This window comes from Prosopis cineraria, unplaced genomic scaffold (assembly GCF_029017545.1).
Source record: "Prosopis cineraria cultivar Desert tree isolate PC_DT_omini unplaced genomic scaffold, ASM2901754v1 PC3, whole genome shotgun sequence".
Classification (NCBI taxonomy): domain Eukaryota; kingdom Viridiplantae; phylum Streptophyta; class Magnoliopsida; order Fabales; family Fabaceae; genus Prosopis; species Prosopis cineraria.
In genome coordinates, this window is record NW_026555334.1 from 23,641,531 (window position 1) to 23,655,497 (window position 13,967).

Genomic DNA, 13,967 nt, shown 5'->3' on the forward strand with positions numbered 1-13,967 from the left:
GTTAGGTTCTTGGGACATATCGTGTCGGAAATGGTATTGCAGTTGATCCATATAAAGTTGAAGCAGTCATGCAATGGGAGAGACCAAAATCGATAACTGAGATCCGTAGTTTTCTGGGATTAGCAGGTTACTACCGGCGTTTTATCAAAGGTTTCTCTCAGATTTCTATGCCTTTGACTAGACTCACAAGGAAGGATAGGCCATTTATCTGGGATGATAAGTGCGAGACAGCTTTTCTTGAGTTGAAAGAAAGGTTAACAACAGCTCCAGTGTTGGTGATTTCGGATCCTCAAAAGCCCTATGATGTGTATACTGATGCCTCTCATAAGGGTCTTGGTTGTGTTCTAATGCAAGATGAGAGAGCAGTGGCATATGCATCTAGACAACTTAGACCGCATGAGGAGAATTATCCAACACATGATCTCGAGTTGGCTGCGGTGGTCTTTGCGTTAAAGATCTGGCGTCATTATCTTTATGGAACAGAGTTCAGGGTCATGAGCGACCATAAAAGTCTCAAGTACCTGGTGGATCAAAAAGAGCTGAATATGAGACAGAGACGTTGGATGGAGTTTCTTAAAGATTATAATTTTGAATTTAAGTATCATCCGGGGAAAGCAAATGTGGTAGCAGATGCTCTTAGTCGCAAGACCTTACATGTAGCCTATTTAATGGTTCGGGAGCATAGATTGATGGAATCTTTGGTTGAAATTTTTTTGGGTATGACTAAGTTCTCTTTGAATGGTCTTAATACTATGGTTATTTCTAATGAATTTTGGAAAGAGATACGAGATGCTCAGCTTCAAGATCCGATTTTGTCAAAAATAAGTCAAGACATCGAGAATGGTGAGATAATGGACTATTGGTTTAGTGATGATGGGTATGTGGTTTTCAAGGATAGGGTGTGTATTCCTAACAATGAGTCTATTCGGAAGAAATTGTTGGATGAGGCACATCGAAGTAGCTACACCCTTCATCCCGGTGCTACTAAGATGTATCATGACATGCAGCGTCATTGGTGGTGGCCAGGCATGAAAAAGGATGTCACAGAGTATGTTAGTAAGTGTTTGACCTGTCAGAAGGTCAAAATAGAGCACCAAAAGCCATCGGGGTTATTACAGCCTTTGGAGATTCCTAAATGGAAATGGGAGAGTATTTCAATGGATTTTGTATCTGGTTTGCCGAGGACCCAGGCTAGTTTTGACTCTATCTGGGTAATTGTAGATCGTTTGACTAAGTCAGCACATTTCTTACCGGTCAAGACCACCTATACGGTTGATAGGTATGCTGAGATCTACATTAAGGAGATTGTGCGACTACATGGGGTACCGAGGGATATTGTTTCAGACCGTGATCCTCGGTTTACATCAAATTTATGGCAAGCTATGCAAAGGGCTATGGGTACAGATCTGAAATTCAGTACGTCTTATCATCCACAAACGGATGGACAAACTGAGCGGACGATCCAGACATTAGAGGATATGTTGAGGTCATGTGCCCTAGAGCTTCAGGGAAGCTGGGATAAGCATTTACCTCTGGCAGAGTTTGCTTATAATAACAGTTATCATGCCAGTATTCAAATGGCTCCTTATGAAGCATTGTATGGAAGACGATGCAGATCGCCTCTTTGTTGGTATGAGTTGAGTGAGAGGACAATGATGGGACCGGATGTGGTAGATGAGACCACAGAAAAAATCAAATTGATCCAACAAAAACTTCTTACAGCACAGAGTAGACAGAAAAGTTATGCAGATAATCGTCGTAAGGACTTGTCTTTTGAGGTTGGGGATCATGTCTTTCTCAAAGTTTCCCCATTGACGGGCGTTGGACGCTCAATTCGGGCTAAAAAGTTATCTCCTCGATATATGGGTCCTTTTGAGGTTTTGAAGAAAGTTGGGCCGGTGGCTTATCAGTTGGCATTACCGCCTCAGTTAGCGGGTCTACACAACGTGTTTCATGTGTCACAATTGAAGAAGTACCAGCCAGACCCGTCGCATGTGATAGAACCTGAGGAGGTTGAAATTCAAGAGAATTTAACCTACCGGACTGAACCAGATCGTATTGTGGATGCTAAGGATAAGCAACTCAGAAATAAGACAATCCGGTTGGTAAAAGTGATTTGGAAAGGGACAGCTCCGGGAGATGCAACCTGGGAGACTGAGGATCAAATGAGGAAGGAATATCCACAGTTGTTTCCCTAGGTATGTTTATCTCTTTGGTTCATGTATTAGCTTGGATTTTGGGGACAAAATCCTTTTTAAAGGAGGGGAGAATGTAACATCCTAAAAATTTTAAGACTCAAATTTATTTAAAAAAAATAAATAAAATAAAATAAAATATCTATAATTAAATTAAAATTTAGAATAATTTAATAGAGGCCCAGAGTTTGAATTTTACTAAGCAAAAGTTTGGTTTTATTTGATTTTTAACTATGGGAAAAATTACCAAAGTTGACCCGGGCTTTTGTGCAATAATAAAAAATGTTGGGCCCTTTCTTGTAATTTTCCCCAAACTTTTTGACCAGCAATTTAAAGACCAAAATTGATGCAGAAACGCAGAAATTGAGTTGGAAAGGAAAGGAAAGGAAACGTATGAGAGGGAGAGAGGAAGAAGAGAAGAGAAAGGGAGGGAGTTAGGCTTGGATCTAGGAGTCTTTGCGACCGTTGCGAGCTCGGCTACACGATAGGTAAACTCCCTACTTCAATCCTCTTCTCTTTCTCTTGATTTTCTTCAATTTTTGGAAGAGAAAATTTTTGGATTTTGATCCCAAAGGCTTTATTCTTGTAAGCTTTTATTTCTTTGGATCCTAGGAGCATGTTTTGAGTTTCTATATAGTGATCTAATGTTTTGAGTGAATAATTGGATGAAAAGAGGTGTTTTGGGCACAAAATAAACCTTGAGAAATTGGGTTTTTGCTCCTCAATGGTTTAAGCCTATTGATTTAGTTATAATTTTGCTATTTGAGCCCAATAAGATTTAAATTAAGGTTTGGTTTTCATTATAAGGGCTAATGGTGAAAGTTGGTGGCACTAAGTAAAGGTTTTTAATTGATTAAAAAATTATATAAATTGAAAATTAGCCTAGTGATGGCTAATAAATGGTTTTGGTGGTTAAGTGATACTATGTGAATGGTTGGTTTAATATATGGACCATTAGGGTGGATTATGACTCATTGACCTAAGTTGTGTGGTATGAGTTATAGTCTTCATTAATGCTATTTGTCATGATAAGTGATGTGGATCACTTATATGTTGTAGAAAATTGTTGGTGGAACTTATTGAGAAGTAAGGAACAAGCCGAGCCCTATTTTGTACAAGGGGAACCCTTTTAGTACCAAAGGGTTGAGGTAACAGGGGAATTTATATTTCTTATTACTTTGTTTTAGCTATTTTTGAATAAATATTACTAGTTATCATGCATTACATGTTTTAAAAGATTAAATGTGCTTTATAAGGGGTTATGGGGTACTACTTTGATTATAGTGCAAATATGTTTTTAATTGTTTAATAACAATGTTTTTATGGAAATGAGATTTATAAATATTATACTACTTTAGAGTGTTGAATGGTCAATACTCAGGAAAGGTAGACAAGAGTAAAAGGCATGATCTCGGTGGGAGTTCACCAATGAGAAGGTGTGGATTTTTGATATTCTATGGCACACTGTCAGTACTCAGTGTTGTCTTACGTATTGTGGGCTCAGTGCACTAAAGTGGTTAGTGTATTGAGTGTTCGACACCTCTCAGTGGGGGAGGGAATCCAACATATGAAGTGTGAGGTTGAGTGCCTAGGCCAAGGTAGCCCTCACATGAAGAGTAAGTCGGGCTGGCTCTGGGAGGGAGTTAGCTTTGACTGCTCAGGATTCACGTCGAAGGGGCATAGGCGGTTCGGTGGATTAGATCATGCCTTAGATTATGTTTTGTGCCTGTGGAGGTACAAGTAGGTATAAGGTTTACCTGCGAGTTAAAGAGTGCCAGGGGGCATTCTGTTGGTCATGAAAGGCCATACCGGCCTAGGTCATGCATTCATGCATTTTAAATGGCTAAATTATATACTATGTTGAATTTATTATTCGTTTATTTGATTATGGCTTACTTTGTAATAATCAATGTAAATTTCGCTGTTACTGAGACTGTGGTTGTCTCACCCCTTTCTTTTCAATATTCTAGGTCCAGGCGAAGGATCCAGTGGTGGACGGGGAAAGGAGCAAAGCTAGGGGTTTGCTTGTGATTTGTAAAGAACTGCAACCCCTTTCTTTTGAGCAAATATATTGTAATGTATTTAAGATTAGGGTGCCAGTAGGATATGATTATGTGTGTGTGTGTGAATATGTGTGGATTGTGTGCTTGTGTATGAATTTTTGTCTGTTTGCAGACTTGTGGCTAGGAAACTTGGTTATGGTGTGTGGTTTTGATGGATTTACTTAGTAGACCAAGTTTCTATTACAAGCATATCTTTATTTTGATATATATGTGATTTTATAAGCAAATGCAAAGTGGTTGCATTGCAAATGGTGTGCTATGGGAAAACATACAGCTTGGATAGAGAGAGTGGGTGCGTGGGCCCCACAAGGAGCTCTGAGCCAAGTGAAAATGTTTAGCATATGTATTTATATAAATACATGGTATTTGGATTGATTTGTGACCACTCTTGTATGATTTGTGCATTTTGGGGGTTTAGGGTCCATTTTGGGAAATGGCACCCGGGTGGTCAAATTTTGATGTATGGGGGTTTTCCATCATTTGAATGTTCTATCAAGTGTTTTTAATCTTTTTGACGTGTCCAAAGTGTTTCCACAGGTTTGTGACCATTAGGATGGGATTTGGACAATTTTGAAAATGGTTTTTACCAAAAAGCTGCACTTTTGCATCCGGGTGTCCAAATCTTAATCCGACCGTTGGATTTCTCTAAAATTTGGGTCACAAGTAAAACCTTTTATAAGCTTCGTGTGGGCTTTGGAATCACGTCGATCGGATATCGGACGGAGAAACGACGCACTCCGAAATTTGGTCTGGAGGTGCTGTCATGACAGCATTAAATTGCTGTCATGACAGCTACAGTATTGATTTTATAACCTGCACAAAATTCAATCCGTCCGTTGGATCTTTTCAAAATTTAGTATGCTAATAGTATTCTTTAAAAGTGACATGTGGGCTTTAGAATCACTCCGATCGGAGGTCAGATGATGAAATGGTGCACTCCGGAAGTTGGTCCGGAAGTGCTGTCATGACAGCTTTTTAGCTGTCATGACAGCAAAAATAATTAAATTTTTAACATGTCTAATTTTAAATCCACCGTTGGATCTTTTTGAAATTTGGTATACTTATAGTAACCTTTGAATGTGACGTGTGAGCTTTAAAATCACTTTGATCGGAGGTCGGATGGCGGAACGACGCCTCCCAGAAGTTGACTCGGGAGGGTTGTCATGACAGCAATTTAAATGCTGTCATGACAGTATCTTTTTATTTCTCTTTCGTCTAACTTGCTTCCGTGCGCTATAGTTAGAACCTATAATTTTTTTAAGGTTTTAAATGTTTACTTTGCAATCGTATATTTGCTTAGTGATTTAAATGGTTTGTTTCCTAAGTTGGTTTTAGGATTAACTCCTTAACCACACTTAGTTTATTTGAATTGTGTGATTTTTGGATAACACTCGGGGCAAGTGTTACAGGTCCACTAAGTGACTAGGTAGTGGTAAGGTGGCATTGATCCACTAGGTGACGTGGCAATGATATTTTGGTCTACCTAATAAATTTGTAATGGAATTAGTGACGGAATAAGCCCGTTGGAAAATTAGTGACGGATTAGCGATGGAATGCATTCTGTCACCAAGTCAAAATAACTTTATTCTTATTTAGCAACTGAAAATTTCTGTCGCTATTTCATCAAAAATTAGCAACAGAATTTTTATTGACGGAAATAGTCCATCGCTAGTCTATTTAGCGATGGAATTTTCTATTGCTAATAAGCTATTTTTTTTGTAGTGAACATATTAGACATATTCTAGAAGTACAATCTAGTTCACTTTACAATTCACTAGTTGATGGAATTGTTTTGTTTCAAATTGTAATTTACAAACTATTCTTGAAAAGTAAGAAAGAAAGAGATAGAAAAAATAATATTATATAATTTGTTTACTTTTTGATTTTTACTTGAAGGTTATGTTTAAAATTTTATTTACTTTTATTGTATTGATATTGATGACATTGATATAAACGACTTCTAAATAAGACTGAAGGGAGTAAGGTAATTCCATCCCTCTTGTAAAAAGCAACGACGTAATATGGTTTGAACTAATATATATATATATATATATATATATATACTCCCTTCAGTCTCATTTATAAGTCACATTTTAGAAGGTCTACTTGGTTCCATTTATAAATCACGGTGCAGGTTTTTAGAAAATATTTTAAAAGTATTTTTAAAATTACCTTTCATGAGAAAGAAAAAGTAACACAACATTATTTTTTGAATTTGTTATATAAGGGTCTATTTAGAATTCTGCACACTTTTATTTGTTGTATTTTTTTGTATTGGTATTGATAATGTTGATAGAAATAATTTATAAGTATATGACTTATAAGAGTATATTGTCTCAGGCTTTAAGTAGCAACTAATATGAATGAATTGCCCCAAAATATAAAAGAATATAATACCAAATCCATAATGTTGCAAAAGAGGGGAAAGGACACAAGAAAGCACAAAGCATAAATTGAAGGTAAGTGGGCCAGAAAAGGTAAAAACAACTATCTAAGAATAAAGAAAAAAACACACTTAGAGGACTAGAATAAAAGCAAAGCATAAAGAAGAATACAAGTGAAGTGACATATAAGCCAAGTTGGATTCAAAAGACAATAATATCTCTACGGGCACCAAATGGCCGGTTACTACTTTTCAAATAATTTATTTTTCTTAATTATTGTTTTAAGTTTAAATTCACAAGAAAAACACGAAGGTAAGGGAGCAGAAAGAGTCAGGAAAAAAGAAAAAGAAAAAGACGATCAAAGAATAAAGAAGTGCACTGATAGGACTAGAATAAAGGCAAAGCATAAAGAAGAATACAAGTGAAGTGACACATATTAACTAATAAAACTTGCTAGATACGAAAGCCATTAATCACATGTGTGTAATTTTTAATTAATATTAAAATTTTAATTAAATGCACTAATAATTAAATATTCAAAGTAAAATTAAAAGTAAACACTATAAAGAACCTAATTTGATTGCATTTTAAAAGGATAAAACTTCTTAGAGTATGACGTAACTAATCGTCAATTTATATATACATTGTCTCTTTCCATGTTTCATCTGTTTTTTTTTTTTTTATCAATTTTAAATTTTAATGCATTAATCAGAAAGGCTATATTATATTGTAATGGGCCAAAGTATATTGTTAATCCCTCAAGTTTACAAAGATTTCATTTTAGTTCCTTAATTTTATAAAATATCTTTTAATCTTAATATAGTTAGTTTTATTGCAAAAAATTTTTACTTTAAATTTTTAAATATTATCAAATGTTGATATATTAATTTTAACTTTTTTAAATAATAATAATTAACACAAAAAATAATAATTTAAAATTAACGATATTAGGATTAAAAGACTGAAAAAATTAATTGATAAGATTAGAGGATCAAATTAAAATTTTATATAAAATTAGTCTATCAAAATATAATATAATCTATTTTAATGTAAACAGTTCCCAACATGTGTTAAGTGCGTGTATGTGTGTGTATATAAGAGGACAGAATGGACCGAAGGTCATATCCATCTCAATTATCAGGCACTGCACTCTCGTGAGAAAATTTCAAAAAGGTGAAATTCATTTTTATCATTATATATATATAATATATCCTCTACTGATCATGCATCTTCATCCTCTTAAATTTCGTTATATTATTGTATTATTGCATACTTTTATGTATTAATTGTTTATATGCCTGTGATCGATGCTTTTGTGTAGTTAATCCCAGCAGGTGAAAATTGCTGCCATGTCTGGAGATGCAGAGTCCGAGCAAGGACCATCTTCAACTTCACGGCCTCACCAAATGGAATCCCTACAAACAGACCATCGTAATTGTTTTCAAGTGCAAAAGAGTAAATTAAACTCTAAATTATAAGTTTAAGGAGGTTTAGAACTCTAATATTATTATTTGTACAATGTGTCTCTCCAACTTTTAAAAAAGGTACAATATTGCCCCTCACCGTTTAAAAAGGTTAATTTTAATGATTGGTTGATTATAAAAATGATAGAAAAGGATTTCAAAATTACAAAAAGCAGATCAATAAAAGCTTTTTTTTAGTCATTATCAAAAATTCTTTTATCTTTTACTATAATTTTTTTGTCATTTTCTTTAATTTTGAGATCATTTTATAGTTAATTAGTGATTAAAGTTAATTTTTGCTAAAAGTGAGGTTAGATTGTACTGTTTTTAAAAGATGGAGGGACACATTGCACAAATATTGAGTTTAAGATCTTAAATACTTCTTGAACTTATAATTTAGGAGGTAATTTGCTCTTTCATCCTAATTTTCAACCTCAATTTTTTTTCCATCTTAGGTTGAATAATGATCCAAATATATATAACTAAGACGATTAAGTTCGTTTTTTCTTTTTTCATAAAGAATAATGAATGAAAGAATCTGATTACTAAGCCATCTTTCTTGAACTGATAAAGAGGTTTATCCTTATTTCGTGAACAGTAATTTCTGCAATAACTTGTTTATTTGATATGCATCTAATTAATTTTCATTTTAACGAATTGATATCTAATTAATATGAATAGTTTATAAACAAAAAATAGCAGAACAGAAATAAACTATAGTTTCTTAGAATTTTTTCTTAGAATAGAATAAATAATAATAATAATAATAAAATAAAATGCAGATGAAACCTATTACGTGTGTGTTTGGTTTTCAATTTGTCAAAAGTTTATTTGGTAAAAGTCAATTTAGTAAAAATCAGTTGTAACAAAATTTGTATTTAGATATATTTTTTCAAAGGTCAGTTTAATACATTAAAAGTTGTTTGGTTTGTGATTGTGAAATATGCTTTTGAATGTACAATTACTAAAAAGAATATTGATTTATGATGATTTATAATTTTTATTATACAAATATAATATATTTAAAATATTTAAAAATTGTGATAAAGGTTGTAAATAACATAAATTTTGATTTATAATGCTAAAAATTTGATATCTAGTTATTTTTATTTTTTTAATTTTTAGTTTTTGAAAATATGATAAAGATTTGTAATTTTTAACATGATTAATTATTCAATTTAGAATGCTAAAAACTTGATAACCTAATTATTATTATTGAAATAATAATTATACTTTTAATGAACTAATTATTTTTTAAATAAAAGAATAAGAGATTAAACTTAGAGTAGCATGGTCAAATAATATTTTACTTTTCAAATCCACTTTTTAAAAGTTTTAAATAATTACGTTTCAGAAATTCACTTTCAGCTACTATTTGAATGTATTTTCATGATGTACTTTCTAACAAAATATTTTACCCAAGCAACATCTAGTTTTTTGAAAGTAAAATTTTACTTTCTGAATGTAAAAAGCAAGAAAATCAAACGGACCCATATTTATATTTTGGACTTTTACTTTATGAGAGCCCTTATCGTAGGCCACCTTACAAGAAGGGAGAATAATAAATAAGAACCTTATAAGACTGTTATTAATATTTTCAATACTCCATATATTATGTTTCAATATAAAAGTTTTTAATTTAGTATTAATGTTCTTATAAGGTTCTTCCTTATCATTTTCCCTTAAAAGAAGGCTTTTGATCGAACAAAAATGCTCTTGTAGTTTCATTTATGTTTGCATGCATTACAATATTGTATATGCTTCATAAATTTAAGTGCAATGTTCTAAAGTTGAACATGCCGCAACATGATAACAATATAATGTCATTTGATTTTTTTTAAAAAAAAAATTGAATGTCTTTGTGGATTTGGTAGCCACGTAATTTTAATGAATTACTCTAAACACAAAATTAGTGAAAAGGTTTTTAATCCAATATAATCTTAAAACAAGCTATATTTTCAGTTAAAAAAATGAACTTTATGATATACTTTGAATAAAAATAGGTTTATTACTTTACAATCTACCTTTTGTTTTGAGGATTAGACGTTTCAAATTCTTGGATCCTACCCGAGAAGGGAACGGGAAAAGAATCAAAGCTGCTGCTACAGGTGGTGTTCGAGATGGGAGGATCTTCAGTGGTGGACGAGAATGAAAATTTTACAGGTATCGCATTCTTACTTTGCCATGAGACCAAAATAATAATGATAATAATAATAATAATGTTTATTTTTATATCAATTTAATTCTTTAAGTTTACTTTGCTTATCATGTTGGTTCTTACTGTTTAAAACGAAAGTTATATTATTAAAATTTACTGACATGCATAATTTAATATTCAAGGATAATAGATAGGAATATCAATGAAAGATCTCTAAAAGAAATTGATAGCTGATAATGATCTGAATAGATTAGATACCTGTTAAAATAATAATTTCACTTGTTAATTTGTTAATAATTACTTGTTAGAGATATTAAATTAAATTATCTTTCATATTCTCTAATAATGATGGTAGTCATGTAGATTAATGAAAAAAATATAATTATTTAGATGAGAAAAAGCATGCTTTGAAATCTTAAAAAAAAACAAAACAAAAGATCAGGATAAAACACAATATAATTTGAGTGTTGCTTACATTTATACATACCAAGTCATTAATATATAAAAAAAAATATTGAAATTTAATTTATATTTTAAAATTTAAAGAACTTATGTGATAATTTAAGAAAATATAAGAGATCAAATTGATAAAAAGTTAAATTTGGGAAACTAAATTGTGATAAACAACTAAAAATTTTATATACTATGATTTGGTTCAAGCACACGGGGGAGAGAGAATCTTCACAATGCCAAGTGGTGGAACGTCTACAACAAGTGTTGAAATTGTAAGGCACATCTGCACAAAAATCCAAGGAGATGAAGGGTCAAGGAGAAAATTTCTTATTATTCTATTCCAAGTGGTTTATAGAGACACAAGAAATGACAATAATACCACAACCTTGCGGTCGGGGAGGGCTAATCCAGACCCCTTGATAACGAAGCAAGAACATGAACCAACCAAGGACTTGAATTTGCTGACAGCTGCATATCTTTCCATGGATAATGCCAATGCTGTAAGTTGTAACAGGGACTTCATTGTACCTGAGTGGGTGGAGAGAGGCCTCCCTCAGAACGCCATTTATATGCAGCGAACCCCATGAGGCAACACTGTTCTACACTTAGCAGCTTCATATGGAAATAATACAATGGTAGAGAAAGTAGCTCAACATGCTCCTTCCCTTTTCACTGAAACTAACAACTTCGATACGCCATTGCATGTTGCCGCTAGGTCAGGGCATACCTCGACCGTTCAATCTGTTCTGAAAGTTTTTCTCCCTTTCGCTCGGCAGCAAGCATGTAATTGTCGTATTGAACCAGATGACTTGGTGAAGATGCTCTTGGTATCGCTCACTTTGCTGCAAAATGATCAAGGAAAAACTTTCCTTCATGAAGCCTTCATGAACAGCAGCCATAACGGGGCCATGATTTTCCAAGCTTTTCAAGATCCTTTCTTCGGAGGTGAATATTCAGAGTTTGAGGCAGATTTCAAGAGGATTGTTAATTCTGCAGCACCATTAGCGGTTAACAGGGAAGGAAAATCATTGTTATACCTTGCCATTGAGGCTGGCTGCAACCAAGTTGTTACTAGATTGATGGACATGTGCATGCACCTTGAGTTGCGACCTCGAGGAAAATCACCCCTTCTTCCAGCAATCATCAACAAGGATATAGGTAACTACTGTATATGCAACTTCTGTCATTGACTTGATGATTCATTTCTTCTTCATTCTATGTTTTGAAATCTTGCTACCATTATGCACGTTGATAAATGTCCCCATTAATGTGTCTTATTTAATTACTTACGTAGTTATGCTTGAAACCATACTAAGCAAGAAACCAGATTGGATACATCTGAGGAATGAAAAGGGAAGGTATCCTCTTCATGATGCAGCATTAATGGGTTACCTTGAAGGTGTCTCTTACTTGATCAAAAAATGTGTTTCTTGCACCATGGAAATGGACAATGATGGCTTCTTCCCAATTCATTTGGCTTGTAAGGGAGGCCATGTTAAAGTAGTTCAAGAGTTACTAAAATGGTGCCCAGATCCCCCAGAGATGGTGGACAATAATGCCCAAACTTTTCTTCACATTGCTGTTAAGAATGGAAAATTTGAAGTGGTAAGATACATCCTCCAACATCCTAAGCTCGAGAAGCTGTTGAATCAGAAGGATAATAATGGGAATACTCCTTTGCACGTGGCCACCCTTTACTGGAATCCTAAAATTGTACATGCCTTTACGTGGGATAAAAGAATCGATCTTGCTTTGCTGAACCAAAAGAACCAAACAGCTTTAGACATTGCTGACCAATGGCTTGGACAAAATGCATCTTTAGCACAGGCAAGTATATTAATGCAAAATTTGATATTTAAATGGAGATTCAATGCAAGTTTTGTTTGTAACAAATCCAAATATATATTTGCAGCGACTTACATGGACTGCGTTGTAATCTGCTGGTAGACCTCAAAACTCAATGAAAAGACTCTCTCTTGAAAGCACACCAACTAAAGAGAAGAAAAAGGAATTCGAACCTGAACGATATAAAGACAGAATTGAAACTTTGATAGTGGTTTCAACTCTTATAATAACAGCGTCATTTGCTGCTGGGTTTACCATGCCAGGTGATGTGGATGATGGGACTGCTGTGAATCTTAATCGCCACATATTCCAGTTGTACATTCTATGTCTCACAATCTCTATATACTGTGCCATCAGCACGACAATTCTTCTCATGTGGGCTCGACTAGGAGATCTCTGTCTAATACTTTATGCCCTCAATTATGCAATGCCACTTCTGGGCATCTCTCTCACAACACTATCACTGGCATTTTTGGCAGGTGTGTACCTAGTAGTGAGCAAACTTACCTGGTTGACTATTACCTTTGTGACAATAAGTGTACTGCTAGTTGCCACGATTGTGTTACTATACATTCTCCTTTGTTTACCCTCCTCCTCAACTTCGCCATTCATGAGATACATCTCTTTCTATCCTTTTCTTGTGCTTGCAAAGCTCGCTGAACCACAAACTGATGATGATGCCAACCATGAAGCTTCTTCTAGATCCCTTCCCTCTTTGTTACTAAATCCCATATACCTTGAGATATGCCTTAATTCATCTCAATACTAGTGGTGATTGTAAGTTTGTAACTAACTATAACAAATTATAAATAAATTACATATTATATATTGAATTTATCATAATAGTATTCCAAGCCACATGTTCTTGGGCTCCTGAATCAATGTTTTGCATGTGGCTCTGCACGATGGATCTCCAAGTGGCTGCTTACAAACTTAGAGGTCTAGTGTTTAATTAATCATATAAGGCTGTGTGTGATGTTAAATTTCTTATATTAAGTATACTTAAGGATGGTATACCCCACCAAAATAAGTTAAGCCTATATATTCATGATTCATTTTTTAATCTTTAGATGTGGGACTTCTTGTTATGTTCTTATATTATCTCTACTACTTTTTTTTTATCTTTGTTTTTTTTTCATTTTTTTCTTTTTCTTGCTTGAGCTTGTACATTTTTTTAGTCTCAGAGGCCTTGGGTTTATTCATTCTTTTCTCCTTTTTCTTCTTCTCTCTTTTCTTTTCTTTTCTTTTTTAAATGTCTTGTATTTTTTTTTCATCTTTCATTTCTTTCATTTATTTTCCTTTTTTCTTTTTCTTTTTTTTTTTTTGTCCCTCAATCAAATGGCTTATGATACCATGTTATATTTTTTATATTAAGTATACTTAAGGATAGTATATGCTACCAAAAT

At 33.5% G+C, this 13,967-nt stretch overlaps 2 protein-coding genes across 5 annotated transcripts in view; both read left to right on the forward strand.

Moving 5' to 3' along the window:
* LOC129306029 (protein ACCELERATED CELL DEATH 6-like) overlaps positions 1 to 13,967 on the forward strand; it is a 71,659-nt gene that overhangs the window by 19,353 nt on the left and 38,339 nt on the right. The gene's annotated exons all lie outside the window — the stretch shown is intronic.
* Positions 10,149 to 12,766, forward strand: LOC129306032 (protein ACCELERATED CELL DEATH 6-like). The gene is made up of 4 exons (XM_054946338.1): positions 10,149 to 10,268; positions 10,924 to 11,874; positions 12,011 to 12,543; positions 12,629 to 12,766. The coding sequence occupies exons 2-4, from the start codon at positions 11,349 to 11,351 to the stop codon at positions 12,650 to 12,652; spliced, it is 1,083 nt and encodes a 360-aa protein (XP_054802313.1). The 5' UTR covers positions 10,149 to 10,268; positions 10,924 to 11,348; the 3' UTR covers positions 12,653 to 12,766.